This window comes from Fulvia fulva, chromosome 2 (assembly GCF_020509005.1).
Source record: "Fulvia fulva chromosome 2, complete sequence".
NCBI lineage: Eukaryota > Fungi > Ascomycota > Dothideomycetes > Mycosphaerellales > Mycosphaerellaceae > Fulvia > Fulvia fulva.
In genome coordinates, this window is record NC_063013.1 from 4376066 (window position 1) to 4395662 (window position 19597).

The 19597-nt window shown below is 53.2% G+C and overlaps 7 protein-coding genes across 7 annotated transcripts; 5 read left to right on the forward strand and 2 right to left on the reverse strand.

Annotated features, from left to right (window-relative positions):
* Positions 1 to 1728: 1728 nt before the first annotated feature.
* On the reverse strand, positions 1729 to 2251 carry CLAFUR5_03256 (uncharacterized protein; the record flags this gene model as incomplete). Its single annotated transcript, XM_047902404.1, has 2 exons — positions 1729 to 2029; positions 2112 to 2251. 2 exons carry the CDS (start codon positions 2249 to 2251, stop codon positions 1729 to 1731), a joined length of 441 nt encoding a protein of 146 aa, XP_047758670.1.
* Positions 2252 to 4550: 2299 nt separating this feature from the next.
* Positions 4551 to 6302, forward strand: CLAFUR5_03257 (Vacuole-localized protein 4; the record flags this gene model as incomplete). The annotated part of the gene is made up of 1 exon (XM_047902405.1): positions 4551 to 6302. One exon carries the CDS (start codon positions 4551 to 4553, stop codon positions 6300 to 6302), a length of 1752 nt encoding a protein of 583 aa, XP_047758625.1.
* Positions 6303 to 7798: 1496 nt separating this feature from the next.
* Positions 7799 to 8353, reverse strand: CLAFUR5_03258 (uncharacterized protein; the record flags this gene model as incomplete). The annotated part of the gene is made up of 1 exon (XM_047902406.1): positions 7799 to 8353. The coding sequence occupies one exon, from the start codon at positions 8351 to 8353 to the stop codon at positions 7799 to 7801; it is 555 nt and encodes a 184-aa protein (XP_047758672.1).
* Positions 8354 to 9034: 681 nt separating this feature from the next.
* Positions 9035 to 9679, forward strand: CLAFUR5_03259 (uncharacterized protein; the record flags this gene model as incomplete). Its single annotated transcript, XM_047902407.1, has 1 exon — positions 9035 to 9679. The coding sequence occupies one exon, from the start codon at positions 9035 to 9037 to the stop codon at positions 9677 to 9679; it is 645 nt and encodes a 214-aa protein (XP_047758673.1).
* An 896-nt stretch (positions 9680 to 10575) lies between these two features.
* CLAFUR5_03260 (Leucine-rich repeat extensin-like protein 3) lies at positions 10576 to 11634 on the forward strand (the record flags this gene model as incomplete). Its single annotated transcript, XM_047902408.1, has 3 exons — positions 10576 to 10736; positions 10935 to 10984; positions 11012 to 11634. 3 exons carry the CDS (start codon positions 10576 to 10578, stop codon positions 11632 to 11634), a joined length of 834 nt encoding a protein of 277 aa, XP_047758859.1.
* A 353-nt stretch (positions 11635 to 11987) lies between these two features.
* On the forward strand, positions 11988 to 12489 carry CLAFUR5_03261 (uncharacterized protein; the record flags this gene model as incomplete). Its single annotated transcript, XM_047902409.1, has 2 exons — positions 11988 to 12128; positions 12232 to 12489. The coding sequence occupies 2 exons, from the start codon at positions 11988 to 11990 to the stop codon at positions 12487 to 12489; spliced, it is 399 nt and encodes a 132-aa protein (XP_047757889.1).
* Positions 12490 to 15823: 3334 nt separating this feature from the next.
* CLAFUR5_03262 (uncharacterized protein) lies at positions 15824 to 16534 on the forward strand (the record flags this gene model as incomplete). Its single annotated transcript, XM_047902410.1, has 1 exon — positions 15824 to 16534. The coding sequence occupies one exon, from the start codon at positions 15824 to 15826 to the stop codon at positions 16532 to 16534; it is 711 nt and encodes a 236-aa protein (XP_047758857.1).
* Between the last annotated feature and the right edge of the window lie 3063 nt (positions 16535 to 19597).

The following is a 19597-nucleotide window of genomic DNA, read 5'->3' on the forward strand; positions in this document are numbered from 1 at the left end:
CGTGTTCCGGCGAACCAGTCTCGTGAGCCATCAGATCTGTACCACAGGTATGGTGATCTCATTGAAGCTTCTACGCCACACATCTGCCGGACGTCGGAACTTGTGCAAAGTCTCCTGGAGTCTATACACTCACTTCACAAGTTACACCAGGCTGTCTTATGCAGTAAGGACATGTAAGCTGCAAGCTCACCTACCCAGCACCACACGTTCAGCTCGCGCACCAGAAGCAGACTTGGTGACTTCGGGCTGCGAAGCTGCCATGACGTTGAGGCGGACCTAACAATGTTCCTGAGTGAGTGGAAGATGCTTCGCTGCATTTCTTCTCCTCTGAAGGTCGATCACAAAGATTGTTCAATGACGCCCGGCTTGGTCTGCCTCGACAGTCGTTGATCGTAGCGGCAAGCGGGCGTATATCGTGGAACTTCTGCTGCTCAAACATGCTCATGTCAGGTTTGATTAAGAGTGACGTGTACGGGTCGATGTTGCCGAACGCGGTCTCGAGGAACAGCCCAGTCAGTTGAGCCACAGAACCTGTTGTGGAATTCGACAGATGCCTGATCCCGGCGGATTTCGCGTCACAGAGTCTGGACCCCATGGACCAGGATGCCGACATCACGTTCAAGAACAATTGCATGGGAAAAGGAAGTCGCAATGGTCACTGCCAGAATCTGGCAAGATCGTCAGCAGTTGACGCTCCTTAACGATCCCTGTCATACGATGGTGTAGCCTCGGGCTCGCATTTTGCCGGCGAACTACTTGAGACATCGTCGTATGTTGTGCTAGGCGTTGAGCTGAAGCATCACATGACTCAGTGTCCTCGACGGCCCAAAGATCTTGCTCTTCAACAAATTATCGCAGGCAGTCCTGCAGTTCAAATGTGATGACAGTGACAGCACCGCGAACCGCGTTTCAGCCAGTATCGCTGGAGCCTGACTTTATTCGTGCAATGCAGGTGTGATCCTGATCGAGCGTCCCCCAGCTTCGGGGGAACGGCGGGTCAGGCGGATCAGACTTGGCATGGCCTGAAAGCTCTGGAATGCCTTTGTGATCCGGCAAATCCTATGCGGCAGGTAGACTTTTCCTATGCGGCAGGTAATCTAACCGGACAAGGTAACTTTTGAGCGCCCAAGATGCCTGAAGCTGACATAGCCGCAAGAGCTCTTATTCTAGAGCTCAACTCGAATTGCTTCGAGGGACAGCGACCATTTCTGCCCCCCCCAACCCCCCAAGGGGGGCTCAATAAGTATAGGGTACGAGGTCTCGCAATTCAATTCGAAGTGCTCTTTGCAAGTATTCGATTTGGAGTCTAAACTATCGAGAAAATCAAAGCTGAAGTTGATGGATTTGGGTGTGAAGCTTACCTGCCGCATAGGAACGTGTTACCTGCCGCATAGGTTTTGCCTTGTGATCCCTTTGAAAACTCACCATGTATTGGTTGCCGTTAGTCCCGCACCTGCTACACCTGTTCAGTCGTTAGCGGACCCAATTTTTGAGTCCGTGCAGCCCCCTGCCCGTCCCTTGATTGGCTAAAAAGGCCCACGAGCGTCTACTTGGTGAATACCAGGGAAGGTCACTGCAAAGGGATGGAAGGAGTTGGACCATAGGGCACTTTTCTCTGAAGCCACTGGTGATGGACGTTCTTGTTCTGCGAGACGCTCAACGAGCGCGGGACGCCCTCAACACTTGCTTGGATGGCAACTTCGCAAGAGAGAGCTGAGCCCAGCAGGTTTAGGTAAGCGCCTCGGGCTTGGTAGAAAGCGGCCTGTTCGAGAATGGGTCGTTGACAGCAGACAAGGTCAATTCGTATGGAGCTGATGAGCGATCGCACTGCAGACTTCGGCCTGCCAGACACCCGGTATGCTGATGCAGTACTGTGACGGTCTCAGCTGCAGACGCACAGAGCATACTTTGATTCATCATTCGTGGCAAGTTCAGTGACAGTGCTGGATAGCGTCGTGGCAGAAGTTCCTTTTCAGGATGGACAATCTTGAAGTCGATATCCCATCGTGACATTTTGTGGACCATAGCACTGGTGTGAAGTCGGCCGCCTGCCTTAATGCCGGCTCCTCCGCGGTCCGAGTCGAAGAGATGGCCTTTGGTAGCGCACTCACAAGCACTGAGGCGGTCTCTTGGTCGTGAATGGTCCAACGGTTCCACGCGTTGCTTCCTCACTCCTGTTCTCGACTACCGCAAAGTCGTGCCGCCAGTGCGAAGCCGAGTTGCTCCTGCAAAGTCGATCTTCGGAGGCCATCGTGTGTGCTTCCGTCCGCAGTCCTTGCATACGCACAGAGACTAGCAACGTCTTATACCAAGGCCCTATACTGTCCCTGCTGCGGTGAGCACTGAGCAGTCTCCAGTCAGCACAGCCGTGGGCCACCAAAGACAAGAGGTCAATTTCCTGGCTTTCGCCGAGTACGGGAGAGGACTCTAGTGTCGGAGTACGAGATGTTCGGTGAGGCTTAGCCGTGTCGGTCCCCATGCACCCGCGAAGCGGGTGTTGGACAACCCAGTGATATTGGACACCTCAACGATATCAATGAGGTGTATTCAACTATCTATTGGCTATATCGTCCATACAGGCAAGCCATATTGGCATAATCTTCCGTCTCTCCACTGGATAAGCAGGTCTGTTGTATGTCCCCTTGATATAGCTCATAATCTTGCTTATCCGGTGTCTCAATTCACCTGTTCTTGCACGTGCTAGCTGGGCTTCAAGCTGCTTTACTGTGTTCTCTTCACATTCTTGTATAGCAGCTCTTGCGTTGATAGCCTTCATGACACCTCCACGCTGAAGGTGTTGTCTCTTCTGAGTGTTGCGAGCATTGCGAGCGTTCTGGCGGACCGTGGTGTTGTTCAATTCAGCTACTACTTCGGCGCCCTCAACGATAGCAATCTGGGCTCCACGGAAGAGTGGCTCCAGTCGCTGCTTAATAGACTCATCTATCAATGGATCAGCTATAAGCGCAGCAGTGTATCGACCGAAGGTCCTCACTGTTGTTGGAAGCCAGTCTCGTCCATATTCCACATGTCCTTAGGCAATATGCCATGCTCTTGACAGGTCTCCCACAGCTTGCTGTACCACCATTCAAGGTCACCAATATCCCATGCCGCTGCTCTTGCTGCTTCCAATGGTTGTTGCTTCACCTTCTTCCATTCTGGATGTCGATTGAGCCATCGTTGTGGCCACTTCGAGCTCACAATTGGAGGTGATCTAGATCCAGTATGGTATCGCTTGAGGATCGAATTTGCGCTGATCTGGACCATCCGGAGTCGCGCGGATACGCCTATCTTGTCACACCTCCTCAAGTAGGTTGCAAGAACAGCTTCTTGATCGTGTGTCAACACCGTGTGCGTACGCGGCCGTGTGCTGCGTGAGTTGTGACCGAGAAGTCGTCTTCTGAAGCGTTGGTAATCGACACCCCAGTTGGCGGCTACCTGCTTGACAGGACCTGGATTTGACGCGTCGCAGTACCACTGCACGGCCTCACTGATGAGCTCCTCTTCTTCACGATAGATGGAAGCAACCATATTGATGAGATAACGCGTGTTGAATGGAAGATACGCGTGTTAGAAAGCGTGGTTTTATTGAGGTGTCCAATATCACTGGGTTGTCCAACACCCGCTTCGCGGGTGCATGGGGACCGACACGGCTAGGGAGATTTAGCAGTGGACGGCACACGGCAACTTCGGAGCTGGACAACAACAACAACAACAACAACAACAACAACAACAACGACAACAGCAACAACAACAACAACAAAGGCGTCATCCTGCCTGCCGGCGCCGCGAGCGTTTCACACCTCAACGCTCAAGATAGAGTTGCCAAGATGCAAGCTTGAAGATACCCGCAGCGAAGCTCAGCCAATCACATCCTTCCCGGTCGACTGCACTCGGCACGCGATACCATGTTGCTGTTGCTGGCTATATAATAATATATCATGTATCGACATGTCAGGGAAAGATACGCTGTCTCTAGGCTGGCCGCCGACTCCGCCCTACGTCTGCTCTGCTGAGAGTGACATCCCCATTGACATGTCTTCTGTCTTCACTTCCGCTCGTGTCGTTGGCTCCGCCGGAAGTCAAGCCATCTACCGACAGATGCCTCCCAGTGGCCAGGGCACAATACGGCGACCCACGCGGCTCTGCTTGCGGAAACGGCACAGACACCGTCTGTCGTCCGTCCACTACACCCCCAGTCTGTACCCATGCTGATTGCAATCACAGATGCACAGACCCAGAACGAATGCTACTGGCCGATACCCAGCCGTGTGGATACTGGATCTATAGCGATGTCCGACAGACTACATGCTATCCATGTCTGCTGGTCGGACGCTAGGAGGTACCTCACTGCCGTGACATTGATATGCCTGCCAATCCGTCCTGTCTTATTGTCTTGTTTCTTCACCCTGCTCTAGGACTTCATATCTTGTTGTGTTGATCCCTTCGTTCCTTTGATCATCACATTCGCTTTTCACTCGCTTTTTGTGCTTTGCACAAGTCCATTCGTTAATACTACCTAATATTCTACTCGAGCGATTGTCCGCATCAATATGATTAAGAACATCGCCCTTTTGGGCTTTGCCTCCGTGGCATTCGGTGCCATGGCGCCGCCAGCTTACGGTGAAGCGCCACCGACTTACGGTGTAGCGCCACCGACTTACGGCGAAGAGAAATCGAGCAGCGTTCCTGTTCTGCCCTCGACCAGTGCCAGCTCGAGCTCTACTTCGTTCTCTAGCAGCATTCCGCCCAAGCCCGCGCAGAGCACCTGCACATCAAGTGTGCCAGCGCCACCGGCTTACACTCCACCGGCACCAAGCTCTACCACGGAGAAGCTGACCACGTCCACGTCCGTCAGCACGACTTCGGCCACTCCCTCTTCGTCTCAGCCGCCAAAGAGCTCATCGACAAGCCTTTCAAGCTCTTTGTCGAGCTCTTCCTCTGCAAGCAAGACCAGCACTGTCCCACACTCGCCAGAGACGACTGCTCCTGCACCAAGCTCTTCGACGACATGCAGCGAAGAGGAAAGCACCACTTCCGTGCCGGGAAAGCCAACAACCAGCCAGGGCACCACTACCGAGAGCAAGCCAGCCCCAACCACGAGCTCTAGCTCCGCTTCCTCCACTTCGAGTGTCCCAGAAACAACATCCGCCATCACCACCGCTTCCCTCACGACCTGCATCGAGACCACTGCGATCACAACCGGCACTACTACTCTTGTCACCACGTACACCACCGTTCGCACTCTCACCAAGACTATCCAGACCACCGTGACGCTCCCAGGAACTGAGACCAAGACGCTCCCAGCCAGCGAGACTACCCCAGCCCAAAAGCCATCGACCTCCGCTTCGGAGTCGAAGAGCACTTCGGCTACCACACCAAACTCGCCAAAGGAGTCCAGCACTAAGCCAACTGCCCCAGCTACCAACCCAGGTCCATTAGTCACCACCAAGACCGTCTACAGCACGTGGGTCAGCACCGTTCCATGCGAGGCATGCAAGGAGAAGACCACCGTTATCACCCAGACTGTCCCAGTCACTGCCCCATACCCAACTGGTACCGCACCGACCGCACCTGGCTACGGCCCCCCATCTGGCAGCGCTTCCGTGCCACCAGCTTCATCTACCGCCGCATGCCCAGCACCAGGTACCAACGACAGCCAAGGTCGTTACTCCTGCAACCCAGCACACACTTACCCTAAGGGCCAGCAGTGCCAGATGGTCGACGGCTGCTACTTCCTCACTCAGCCAGGCCCAGGTGTTAGCGCAACTCCTTCCGTTGCCACCACACCAAACAGCCCGGTCCACCCATCTGAGACGCCATCGAAGCCAACCGCTCCAGGTTACGGTCCACCATCCGGCACCGGATCGCAGCAGCCACCAGCTTCCCCATCTGCTGCATGCCCTGCTCCAGGTACCAACGACAGCCAAGGTCGCTATTCTTGCAACCCAGCTCACCAGTACCCAGCTGGTCAACAGTGCCAGATGGTCGACGGCTGCTACTTCCTTACCCAGCCAGGCCCAGGTGTCAGCGCAACTCCTTCCGTTGGCACTGCGACCACCATGGCATACAAGCCATCGCAGCCACCGACTCCTCCAACATACAACGGCAACACCCCCAAGTCCCCAGTGAACCCGCCAACTTACGGCAGCGGTAACGGCACCACGCCAGTCCACCCAAGCGGAACTGGCGCTGTCCCATCCGCCACGGGCACCTTCCCAGCCACATACACTGGTGCCGGATCTGCCACGAAGCCAATCATGGCTCTCATCGCCGGTGCAGCTGCCTTTGTCGCACTTGCCTAAACGTGGCTATGACTTGGATCGAATTCAAATAGGAGGGATGGCTATTTCCTTTCTGATGTACATGGTTCAATATCTGTAATGCATGTATTTCACGCTTAATCATAGAACGCGGGTATTGCATACATTTCATTTGTTACTGGGGACGGAATGATGAAGATGCATGACGGTCAAACTAGCGCAGGGCGTTGTATGCGACGCATGTGCGGTTGACTAAAACCTTGGCTTGATTGTGACATCGGCCGGCTACACAGACATACAGTGACTGACTCTGGGAGGAAGGATAGATAGAGAACTGCTTGTTTCATCGGTTGCAAATGAGGTTTCTTTACTGTTTCCATGTCGTTGTCCATTATCCCATCTCTTTCGCAATGTGACGTCGAAAAAGAAGTACCAACTTCTTGGTAAGATTCACGCTAGCGCACTAGCGCCGCAATCACATTCTGCCATCAAGGAAGGCTCACTGACCTCGAGCGACCGATCGTGCTGTCAACGGTGTGATCGCGATACGTGAGCGTGCTGAGACTGCGCAGGACCATCCGTTGATGTTGACAACGCCTGAAACTCGACTGCCGGACCAAGCGCTCACGTCTTGCCAGCAAGAATGTCCCGCGATCATCAATGCCACCTCAGTAACACAGCGATCTCAGACTTTTTGAACGATCACGTTACGCTGCAATCGATCCAAGCCTCATCTTCCTCTGTACGGGTTGCACAGTCGGCAAGCTACCTTTGAGGTGCATGGTGGCGACTATGAGGATTTATCGTGGCGCCAGTTTGAGTAGCGGTCTCCTCACCACCTGCAACAGTGGCGGGAGTCTCGCCGTTCATGGAGATGAGAACAGTGTGCAGATTAATCCAGCGCGACACGGGCCCATACTCCGGCTATTCCATCGAGATTACCAGTGAAAGCGCGCGTCGTGACTATCATATTGAAGTAGAGAACGTTGTAGCCACAAAGAGCAATTCCGTGCCACAGCAGCAGTACCTATTCTGAATGACAGCAAGGCGCTACCATTGACAGTGTCGTAATCATATTCGCAGACCTAATCAATCATTCCATCACATGTCTATGTCGAGGCGTCTCTTGATGATCATGCGAAGCTTGCAGTCACAAAGGCGAGCTTGATGGCGAAGACGATATCACAATTTTATCACATTGAGACGCGCTGTTGGGGTCAAAATCACTGAAGCGGCAGACATCTCTGAAGGGAAATAGACCAATAATGCTTTTGTACCTGAGGTCGGAATATTACACTGTGAGAACCATAATGAGTTCCGCCGCAGGCTCCTCCCGCCGTAATCTTGGGACTGAATATTCTCATGATGCTTGCTGGAACGCTTGATAGATGTTTTGGGTTGTCGTAGGTGTGTGATGACTTACATACTGCCGAATGTCTTCGTCAGTCGCAGTGTCGCAGTAGGCTGTCGATGTTGTGTCCGGCTGGCGGAGGCGGCCCTGTCGGAGCTATCAACAAAGGCGGTCCGGAAGGATTGTCTTAAAGGTACTCGTCCTCGCTGAACCCATCGTTGTACCCGTCATCACTATGACCGATCTGCCCGTGCAACTCCTTGACTCCAGAAGCATTGGCACTAAGCTCCTGCTGTGGCTTTTTCGGCTTGTCAGCACATACTTGATTGGCTGATGCTTGTGGGTGACCAACAGTAGTCTCTGATGCGTCAAGTCTGTCATGATCGTCTGGCACGGATCGTCTGCGAATCACAAGGGAAGCACTCTCCATGTCCTCAGCCACTTCCGCAACACCGACGACACAAAGGCATCCTGTCGCATTTTCTCGACTGCGAAAGTACTCTTCGATCCTGCCACGTGTCAAAGACACATATGGCTGGCAGCGGTAGACAGCAAGTCGAGCGATCTCCGTCTGCTTGCTATCACGAAGGACCAGGTCGATGTCCGCGATGTGCAGCTGCCAGTTCTTGAGTCGATAAGCTTGTCTGATGCTGTTCCGCCAGCGCTCCTGCGATCCATCGGCATGTGGCGGGCCCAGTACCCAATCGTCAGGAGGCTCGAATCGGTGGTTCGACTGTAGCATCGCATTGTCGTCGATGTCCTCGTCTATTTCGATGATGTCTCGGAGATAGCTCTGGAAATCCTCCGGTTTGCGATGTCGGGGAGAACTTGACGTGCTTGTTAGCAACGCTGCCTTCACATGGCGATCGTATTCCTTGGTTGGATCACACCACGATCATAGGGATCGTGTCACGATGGCTATCGATGAGTACCAGAAAGGCACTTCGTGTGTTGATTTGTGTGAGGTGTCAGACCTCTCAGCCGGCGGAATGTTCCTCCATCCCCGATGCCTGCAGTTTGAATCAATGTTCCTTCCTGGACGCCTTCATGTTCTCCGTTCTCCTTCAACTCGTCATTCTTGCGACACACATGCAACATCAGAACACTGACATCATTGACCAGACGTCGACGCGGTCAAGCTTCACCTCTGAACGTGCTTTCGCGCGAGATGGTCATGCTTCACTTGGTCCAATGAGATTCCCAAACGTCACAGCTTCCTCTCGCTGCTCAGATGTAGGCGTACCCAGGTACATGTAGGCTTATGTTATTGACCATTCGCCTCACTACTGCTTCACAAGCACAGCTGTCCAACTCACTTTAGCAAACATAATCACACCCCCTACACTTGGAAGGACCAGCATCGGCACCAAAAGTAGCAGATCGAGCATCATACTCCAACATCAACCCACTCCTACCCGCAAACATGTCGTCCACCGCTCCAGGCGAGCAGTTCGAGGTCCGCCAGACCACCGCGACCGAGGACATGCACCCAGACCCCTCCAAGAGCATCCCGCTCTCACCACAGAGACAAGCTCTCATCGACGACATCATCGCCCTCTACTCCTGCGAGCCAACCATCAAGCGTGTCGAGCGCTACACAGCCGACTGTGTCTACGACGATCAGTTCGTCTACGCCAACGACCGCTACAAGATGGCAGGTCAATGGTTTGCTCTACCAAAGCTCTTCAAGGCCAGCAAGAACGAAGGATACGAGATCATCAAGAACGAGCAGAATCTGATCCAGTTCAAGAATGAGCAATCATGGACGTTCAAGATCATCCCAAAGACTGCGACAATCAATGCCCTCGTGTCGTTGAGCTTGCATCCTGCCACCGTGGACAGCGACTTCATTCAAGTCAAGTACCACAAGGACCAGGCAAATGACAAGGACTACAGCCATGAGGGCGTAGGATTCAGCTTCAAGAAGTGGCAGGCGGATAATGTCATGAAGCACATGGACAGCGAGGAAGTGAAGTACTTTGAGAAGGATAAGCGTGCCGCGAAGGAGGAAGTAAGGAAGTATGGTACAGGTGATGAGAAGGGTGATGCTCCAAGGAAGGACTTGTAGGGGCATGGCGTTGCTTTGTGTACGATCATTAATCAACAAGGGATGGATCACAGTATATTCTGATCAGCCCAGCATAACGACAACTGCTGGAACGATCAAGCATGAGCCGACAGCCCTGTCTTCACAGTCCACGGCACCAATACACACCGTCCTCGCACCCGTAGTGGCCAGCATGCGAATATCTCACCACCTGCAGTCGCCGTTTTCTGTCACATGATCGCAAAATCGAACGGAATGGATACTGCCATACATGGTTGGCTCATGTGGGCAGGAGCTCATCTCAGATCCTAGTCCGCTATGCTTCAGCCCTGTCAAAAGCGTCTGTGCTGCAATCCAACTTAGACTTCACTCTCCGAAGTCGAGGCGCACACATCCCGCCAACACCGCCAAACCAGCACCGAGACGTTCTTTGTTCAGCGTTCGCCGGACAAACGGCCACCTCTGCAGTTTTTTTTGCGCTGGTCTCGCGGATGTCGGTCCATGTCAACACCCACGAGCTGCACTCTGGATCTCTCCACATTCTCGTATCTCAGGTGGCCGCTCCAGCCTCACGTGTGGCCGAAGATGCAGGTACGAATGCCTCGGAGGCCTCACGGACTTACACTCTGCATTCTTTGTCGGAACGAGTGCGATAATATCCTCGAAAGAGACTGTCCAACAGCAATATCGGCATGTCGACATGTTCAATTGGCATCTGTCAAATGCAATTCGTCCAACAACCCATTACAAGCAAAAGGTTGAACCACCACTGACTTTGGCATGGCCTCGATGGTCTAGACGAGCATATGTTCTAGGTTACTCCTCCAACATTTCCTCCCCACTGTACTGCTAGCACATCACCTCCCTCTCCCTTCCTCAAGCAACTCTCACACGAAACCTTCCCATCAGGTTCAACAATGGGTCCACTCTCTTACGCTTCCCTTATCACCGCCGCTGCGGTCGGCACCTCTGCTCTCGCAGTGCCAGCACCAGCCGCCAACCTGGTTCGGGACCTTGCCACCTTCGTGAAGTTCGCCGAGACCGTGACTGTCGACCCAAACAGCACAGTATCTGACTGGTAAGCAATTCCTAGGGAATGATACAGTTGCCCCTGAGCAAGCAGTGTCTCGACGCTGCTTGAGGGTCTCATACGCATGACGGTGCGCACGACAGCAAGCCGCTATATGCTTGTGAAGAGAGACTGCTAGCTCTGCTGCGACTGTACCGCTTCTATACTTTCCCTTCGATACGATGTACTGACTCCTTAATCTTTCAGGTTCGGCGTAGACCTCGTCACCAATGCCCTCGGAGTCTGCAACATCACCGGTCTAACATGAGCCGAAACACCTGAAGGCTACGAAGCCGTTGCTGGTATTGGCCTCAACGGGGCCGGTCTTGGCGAGAACTTGAAACTGGAAGGGTTTATGAGCGAGCTTCTGGACATCACCTTCTTCCACGCCAACTCCAACGGCTTCACGGGCAGTATTCCAGACGTCTCAAGGCTGATGTGCCTCTACGAGATTGATCTGAGCAACAACTTTCTCTCCGGCGAGTTCCCAACAACAGTCTTGGACGCACCACTTACCTTCCTCGACCTCCGCTTCAACAAGCTCGAAGGCGAGCTTCCCAAGGAGCTCTTCACTAAGACCGACATGGATGTCATTTTCCTCAACAATAACCTCCTCTCCGGCGAGATCCCACCGACCGGCAACATATCGACTCTCTACATCACTTTGGCCAACAACGAGTTTACTGGCAAGATCCCCGCGGATCTTGCGAACAACAAGGGCCTGAAGGAGATTCTTCTGTTGGGTAACCAGCTTGAGGACAACGTTCCAGAGGAGCTTTGCGCTCTTGATCTGGATGTGCTGGATGTGTCTGACAACATCAAGCTCAGTGGCAAGTTGGGACCTAAGTGCAAGAAGTTGGTGGACAGTGGTGTCTTGAACATCAATGGCACTGCTCTTGAGGTGTAGAGGGTGTGCGACATTCTGGGTGACCGATAGCCATATGCGAGCGATGGCGTTGATAGTGCTGGGTGCTCGGCAAACTGGCGGCGCTTTTCATGTACATACTTCCAAGACACATCTTTGATGTCCGTGTCCACCGCGCCGCCAGATCTAATGACACTTTTCGATGGTTTGCATGTGCTCTTCTCAAAATCTTCACGTCTGACTCACCGAGTGTTTGCACATGCCAGTGAGAGTCAGTATGAAGCCGCCACTATCAGCCGTCAATACCTTCGAGACGGTCAACAACAATGCTTTAGCTCCGCATTCAATGCATAGTCCTCACGCGTCCTGGAGCACAGCATATCACAATCCGTATCATGGACAACTCACCACTTAACCGCTTTCCAGCGAGGGTCCGCACCAGAATCTACAAGCTTGCGCTGGTCGACCAGAAGGATATCCACATCAACCTTCTCGACGACTCGGCGAAGGCGAAGGCAAATGTTATGCCAATCAAGGTGAGAATGTGCAATGTCCATAATATCGCCCGAGGTCTCGGCCGATATGTGTTGGCCTCATACCTGGTGCGGTGGAAAGTGCTGATGGGGTATTCCCTCCCAGATCCCCAAACGTGTTAGGCGCGGACCAGTCGGTCCACTTCAAGGACTTCCGCAGACATGCAAGGCGCTCCGGCAGGAGACACACAAGATGTGTCTCGCTGAGAACAAGCTCATCTGCTATACACACCACCTCGAGAGAACGGCTTCTGGCTTAGCAGCCGATCAGGAGGGGGGCCGCATCTACTACCACCAAGTCCTGGCACTGACTGGGCTGGAAGAGGCGCCTCAGCAAAGTTGCCCTTTTTACAAGGATACATGATGCTGCGCAGACTGATCGGCGATCTCAAAGAGTTCGAGGTAGGAGAGCGAGAGAACCTAGGAAGTTCACAACCGTGAGGATATTTTCCAGGATAGCAAGATGTACTCCACGACCTTGCGGTCTCCGGTCTGCTGGGTTCCCAGTCTCGCTAGCAAAGCAAGTTCAAGACCATGGGCTCGGCTGCCACTTGGTACGCTGACAGAAAAAGGCGCATTCTTCGATATGCAGCTTACTGTCAGATTCGTGATAGGAAGCTCAAGGAAGTGCACGCAAGGTCGTGGAGACCCTTGGGTAAAGATGGTATTGCATGCATTAACGGAGTCCGGCGATCAGTCAAAAGCTTGGCGGGCACCTGAACTTCGATGCAGTCGCTCAATGCAGGCTCGCGCCAGTGTCGTATTGCTCCTTTCGCTTACATGTGAGCCGTATCCACGTGGCCAGACCTGGTAGTACGCATTGCTAGTGTCGTGATCAAGCATTGTCTCCGCTCTTGGTCGCTTCCCCGCCCATAACGCAGTGCTGTTTGCGCTACTACAGGCTCCATATGCATGTGCCACCATGCATATTGCCAGTCGATCGAGGCTGACATGGTCCAGGTCGCAGGCAGGGCTCTTCCATCGCTCGATGTTGAAGTTCTTTTGACATGTGAAGTGGTACGTGCCACATCTCCCCACAAGCTAATGACTGCCCTGCTGAGTTCGCGCTGACACGCGAGAGGAACAGTGTGGCGCAGGAGCCATCGTACTGCGAGCCGACCAGCTGAGCGAGCTGTGATAATGATGCCGCCGAAATAAGTTCGATGCTGGCAGACATTGCTCCAACGTCACGCGTTTCGCCTAAGTCGTACCTTAAAAAGTCGAAATGTTGGGGTACCATCGGGCTTACGCCTTTGGGGCTTATAAGAATTGGACGTAGTGCTCGTGTGGCCATTCATATTTTCGAATTGGGTCCGCAGGCTACTGTTATGCAACACTGCCGGCAGGGGAATCGTAATTGGTCGTCGCACCGTCGTCGCATTGTGTGTCGTCGCATTGTGTGCCGCCGCATTGTGTGCCGCCGCAACATGTGCTTGATGTGGTCAGCAGTGAATGTCTTCGTTCAAACCTGCTACCGTGCCATTGCCCTGTTGTCACAGTAGCCAGCCGACGCGAAAAGTTCATGTGATGAAGGCCCCATTGCTTGGACACCCAAATGCCACGACGCTCTCTGGGCCACATGTCTACCTCAGACCGATCGATCGTAACAATTTAGCACCAGAGAACGTTTCGCAGTCGTCGTGTTGGAGCATGAGAGGTATGGGCATCGGCAGAAATTGGCGATTTCGTATATTCAGCTTTACCGGCATGTGATATGCATCAAACCAACCTCTCGTCGATGTGGCCGAAGAGCTCAACTCTCGATGCCTCGAAGTCTGACAAGCTGACAAGAGGAAACTTCACAGACGCCGAAAGTACTGCGCATGCTTCACTCGAAGCGCGCGGCCGCCGATGCCGACTTTGCGTTCCTGAAATGCGCCGAGAGCGGTCACGTTCTGCGACTGTAGGCTAACATGTCGTTAGTGAGATAAGCAATTGTTCTTGTTGCTTCATATCTCGTCAGTAAGCGCTTTCAGTAGACGTGCACTCGGTTCCGTTATACGAACTACGGACCGAGAAGCTCAAGATCCTGTCACGAACGATTGCTCTACTAGTCTGCTCCTTTCGCAGGCTTGCGTGAAGAGCTTCCTGTCGCGCCGGTGAGTGTTAGTACAGCGCCTGCATCGTGTCCATCCGGGGAACCAACATCAGGATCAAGTGCGGCTTGCTAGCTTCGCATTGATTCCGAAACCTTTTAGAAGGCAGGCCTGTAGCGCGGAGTAGCCGACAGCGACCAGTAGGTGATCGAACAGCTGTTGTCTCATCATAACAACCGACACATTGCTGTCTATTCGTGGTGTTGGCGTTATCTGTAGTGAGCCAGAGGTCTTCAGAGGACCGTACCATTGTGCTGACCGAGGTCCGACCTGCAAGCAATCCTCGATGTAATGCAGCGCTGATTCATCATACCAGAAGGTGCTGTTACGGAAAGATTGCGGTGTTCAGATCGGTGCGTCCTGCCCTATGAGGGCGGTTTCACGGTGAGGCTTTGATTTCGGCGGCGGCCATGTGGTATGAGGTCTCGGGGCACAAGGGCGCCACAGCCGGTGTTGGTGTTCCTGCTCTGCGGCGGCTAACATGGTGACTTGTCCATTGGACGATGTCGGTCCTGGTCGCTTATCCACGAAGCACATATGCTTTTCGCGGTTGGCTAGAGCTGTGACAATGTCACCGACCGGTCCCGAAAGGCCAAATGAGAGAGGGGTGTGCAGCCCACGGCAGCTGCTGTGCCATGAGAGCTGCGAACTGAGAGCTGCATGCCTTGAGCACAAGCGACCGCCTGGTGTCGCGGTGTGTGGTGATCCCGAGCGAGGTCGACGTGCTGACTTGTTCCAGACAAGCAGCAAGAAATTCCAGAGAGGCGGCTGCTTAGTGCCCTGGTGGAACAGTTGGGTAGAAGTCGAGGTGTGCGGTGTGCGTAGGGTGGCGTCTGCAAACAGTGCGCAGCTGTGGCCAGGGTCAGAACCTTGCCGATATGGCCTGCCCCGGTGGGGCGTTTGGGCGTCCATGTAGACTGCTGGCGATGATGTTGTCGTTGCTCTGCAGACTTGACGTGGCGTGCAGGTCATGAGGTTGTTGTGGTGGCGAAGGTACATGTAAGATACGTAGACGGACGAGTGTACGGACGAGCAGCTCGATGCACCGCGCCAATGCTTGCCGTACGTCACCTCCAAGGCCACATGCAGTCAGTAAATCACCATGAAAGCTCATTGCTGCTTTACGCGGCATCAATCAAAGACCGAAAGGAAATTACTGAGCGACCCTTGCAATGTGCGCAGGGCCTCACCGGATCCCGCGGATCACGGCAGCCGAGAGTCGGAGTTTGCACTGAGATGCATCATGCATCGCGTGCATGGCTTGTTGCATATCGCTCGATCCAGGCTTATGCCGCGCGAAGGATGGGGTTGAAGCCTCTTGGGCCCTGCCGTGCCCCAAGGATCGTGATCACTTGTTGGCTGTTCGCGAAGGCTGTTCTATCCCTGCCGCTCCTATTCGACCTGTCCCCGGGTTATGCGTACTTGCACATGTAATAATAAAAGTGTCTTCCTGGGTGAACTCCCCGAGTCCAATCCTTTGCTCAAATACATTGAACCATTGAGAGTAAACTGCACCGCATCCTTACAACAAAAAGATCGACACTCTGCTTTACATCCAAGACTGCAACGGCTCGCCCCAGCTGCATCGCTGACACTACCACCATGGACTCTTCAGCATTCGCACTCCTCCCTGGAGAGATCAGGAACAGCATCTACGAGATGGTGCTTGAACAGCCACACGGCATCCCAGTGTACACTGGCAAAGGGGCCATCACACCACGCGGCGATGGCAGGGACCTCGAGAGACTCGTTCCTGCGATTTCAGGTCTACCGTCAACGAGTCGCGCGATCCGCGCCGAAACAATGAAGCTCTACTTCAGTCTCAACCCTCTGATGGTCTACTGTGCGAGAGAAGGAGGCTTGGAACGCGCCATATTGCAAACCATTCGCGAACTGGCACAGTGGTGTCAGGTCATTGGCAGACAACAAACGAGCGAGCTTCGAAAGGTGGTGTTCGACCTGCGATACCAGGGCTGGATGATCAACATGGCCCTCGGCGTGCTCCAGCAGTACGCGCCGAAGCTGAAGCAGTTCTTTCACCCCTCGGTTCAGTTCGAGGTCATGTTCCGCGCACCATACTGGGACATCACTGGACTCGATCTCCCTGTGACGGTTGTCCTCGGTGACCGCACAGCTAGCCTGGAACGACTAAATGTGGTGGCTGGTCAAACCTTTGATAGACTTCACAAAGCTGGCTCTGGACAAGGATCGGATCAGTGGAACGAGCTCAAGGATTGTGAACGACGAGTGAGAGAAGCTATCGAGCGCATGTCCGAAACTCAGACGTCGCGATCCCCAGCCTCCAGAAGATGAAGGTGTACTCTGGTCAGACCACTGCTACAAGCATCTGAATCATGTCTCTCCGGATACATCCATGCTCCGCGAGAGCGACTGCTTAACGCCTGTGACAATCCATAACACAGCAAAGGGACCGGATCATACCTGGAACCGCCAAAGCAGCAGGCAGAGCACTGCGCATGACGGCTACAGACGATGTCCACACCTCATCTTGCTTTACACCCCGGCAAGGCCTCGGACGAAACTATACTGACAGTATTCGTCAGCTCACTTGGCGGAAGTGTTGACGACATGGTCACACACAAGGTTAAGCGCCATATCTGTCTTGCTAGAAGGCGAAGCGCTCAAACTTGAAGAAATTGAAGGTGGTGGAGTGGCGGAAACGTCACGCGCATTGAAGCCGAACATCTCGGCGGAGATTCAGGAGAAGTGCTAAGCCCGGGGGCATGAAGGAGAACCACCACTCCAAGGACACGCAACGCGGGCGTAGAAGCGCGAATGAAACGTCAATGCATCACCACTCGTCATCTTTCCCTTACACCATCTCTGTTTTATGCAGACTGCTCACGTGCGCTAGGCTTGGCCGATACGGCACGTTTGATGAAGGCAGCTCGACCGTCAGCTTCGCTCCTATTGACACACATAGTGCCTCTGTATTGCCTCTGTATCGCCCCTATATTGCCATCACCATCCCTTGAACGTACAGCTTCTCACAAGGATGATCCGACCACATCGAGCCATCTAGATCGTCGTCGGCACAGCATATAGCGCTGTGGTGCTGGGCATCGGCGAGACATCAGCAAGGCGCAGTCACGGATGCAGGTCATGACGGGTCGGTCGATCAAGTGCTCTCTAGCGAAATGTTCGAATGTAGCAGCATAAAATGAAAGACCGAGCATCTCGCGAGAAACCTAGACTTTGCTGTCAGACCTCATCTAAGGATAGCGAGACCCTGAGTGAGACACGACCCTGAAAATGCTAGGGGCTATCACGTTATTTGTGTGGGAAGTTATTGTACGGGCTCATAAAGGGTGTTTCAAAAGCAGGTTGTGTATTGCATGTGTCTATCTAGAATAGACAAGTGTTGCTCTTGAAGAGGCTGCAGGTGACGAATCAGTCACCTGATTCTTAGCGTACGTGGCCTCAAGTTTTGATGAAAGGCTGTTGCCTATGTGCACGCTCGGATCGCGACACACCCCCTTAGCTCGTGCGCTGGAGTAAATGAGCTGATTCCTATATGATCGCGTACACTCTGTCATAACCACCCCCCTACCTATAGTAGTAACGTTAGGCCCTCGGTATTGCTGCTACTATAGTAAGGGTAAGTCAGGTGTTTCAAGTGAAGTAAGCTAAGGTGAGTAAGGTGAGCTTTCCACCCCTTCTTTTACTCCTTACTTTCACTACTGCTACTGTTACCTATATAATAAGGCATAGATTATATAACTATTACCGGTAAGATAGCTTAGGTAATAGTCCCGTTATATAGACTTTTACTTAGGTATATAATTATCTTACCTACCGGTAAGTATTAGAGGTCCTAAGTGTCAGGGCGAGAGCCTGGCCTGTGAGATGCAAGGGTGAAAGCGAGAATGCAGGTGCGAAGTGCAGATGCAAAAGGGTATGGTATGATTGCTACACAAAACAAAAGACGAAGGAAGCAAGAGAGGCCTAGGGAAGGCCAGATATTTATACGCGACCCTCGCGAGTGCGTGTCCCCGCATCAACAGGGCTAACCCGTGCGAAGCCGCGCTCAGCAGCTTTGCTCAAAACCTTATTCCAACCTGCCCTACGTTCCGAGTCTTCCACGTGCTTCAAGGTTTAGTAGAGGGGTGAATTTGGAGGGCTGGGTCCCGTAGTGAATGTTGCGGGGCATGTGATTCTTGGCGCTCACACACCAAGCTAGACTGTCACTTCTTGACGACTTCTGAGCGCTCTGAGGCTCTTCTGTCCCCACCTTCTGTACACTCTGTGGGGAGACCATGACAGTAGCCCCCCCGAACAAAGCTGAGTTCCTACGAAGCCGTAGTAGTTCCACATATCGAGGATGTTCAGCTTCAGTACCAGGCCTAGGCCTAATGTCATGGTCGATACACCATTGGTAAGCCCCGTCGAAGAGCTCAGATTCGAAGAGCCTGCCGATGTTGACTTCTGGGCCGTCTGCGCGGGCGTGGTATTCTTCGATTGCTTGACGATTGAAGATGATATGTTGGATAGGTTCCTATAAGGTATCCTACTTAGGGCAACCTTGCCATTCGACTTCATACTTGATCGGCGGTAGTCCTTTAACGTCGTTAGGCTCTGCGCGGATTCCCCGGATCTTGCGGACGGTATAGTCGTCAGAAGGTAGGTTAATAGGCTCGTCGACTTCTACTTCATCGGGAGGACCTAGCATGTCTTGGTTTTGGTTCGGGAATGGGTCCTTAGCCGACGGCCGAAGGCGTACGGGATGGAAGACGTCGTGGATCTTTATGTTCGCAGGAAGAGCTAGACGGTAGGCGTGTGAACTGATACGCTCGGTGATCTCAAAAGGACCTAGGTTCTTCTAGTTCAGCTTCTTAGAGGGGCGGTCCGTCTTAATGTTCTTAGAGTTGAGGTAGACCATATCGCCTACTTGGTAGTCGGGAGCTGGCTGGCGACGACGATTGGCTTGATCCTCGTAGATTGCTTGTGCGTACACCATCTCGTCGTGAACTTCTTTATGGATCTGTGAGAGCATAGTAGCGAACGCGTCTACTGCTTGCTCGTTTGCGTCTTCGGTAGGCGGGAGAGGTTCTTCTGGTTCTATGCCTATACGAGGGTGGTAACCTCTCGTAGTATAGAAGGGAGAGTAGCCAGTAGTCTCCGAGTCCTAGTTACGAGTAGCGAACTCCACCGTAGGGATATGCTGAGGCCAATCCTTCTAGTGGTAGTCGACGAAGCAACGAAGGACCTGCTCGAGGATAGCGTTCGTAATTTCGGTCTGGCCGTCGGTCTGTGGCTGAAAACTGGTCGAGAGGTTATGCTTGATGCCCAGGATAGCACACAGACGCTTCCAGAAGTGCGAGATGAACTGGGTGCCTCTGTCAGAGGTGATGCTAT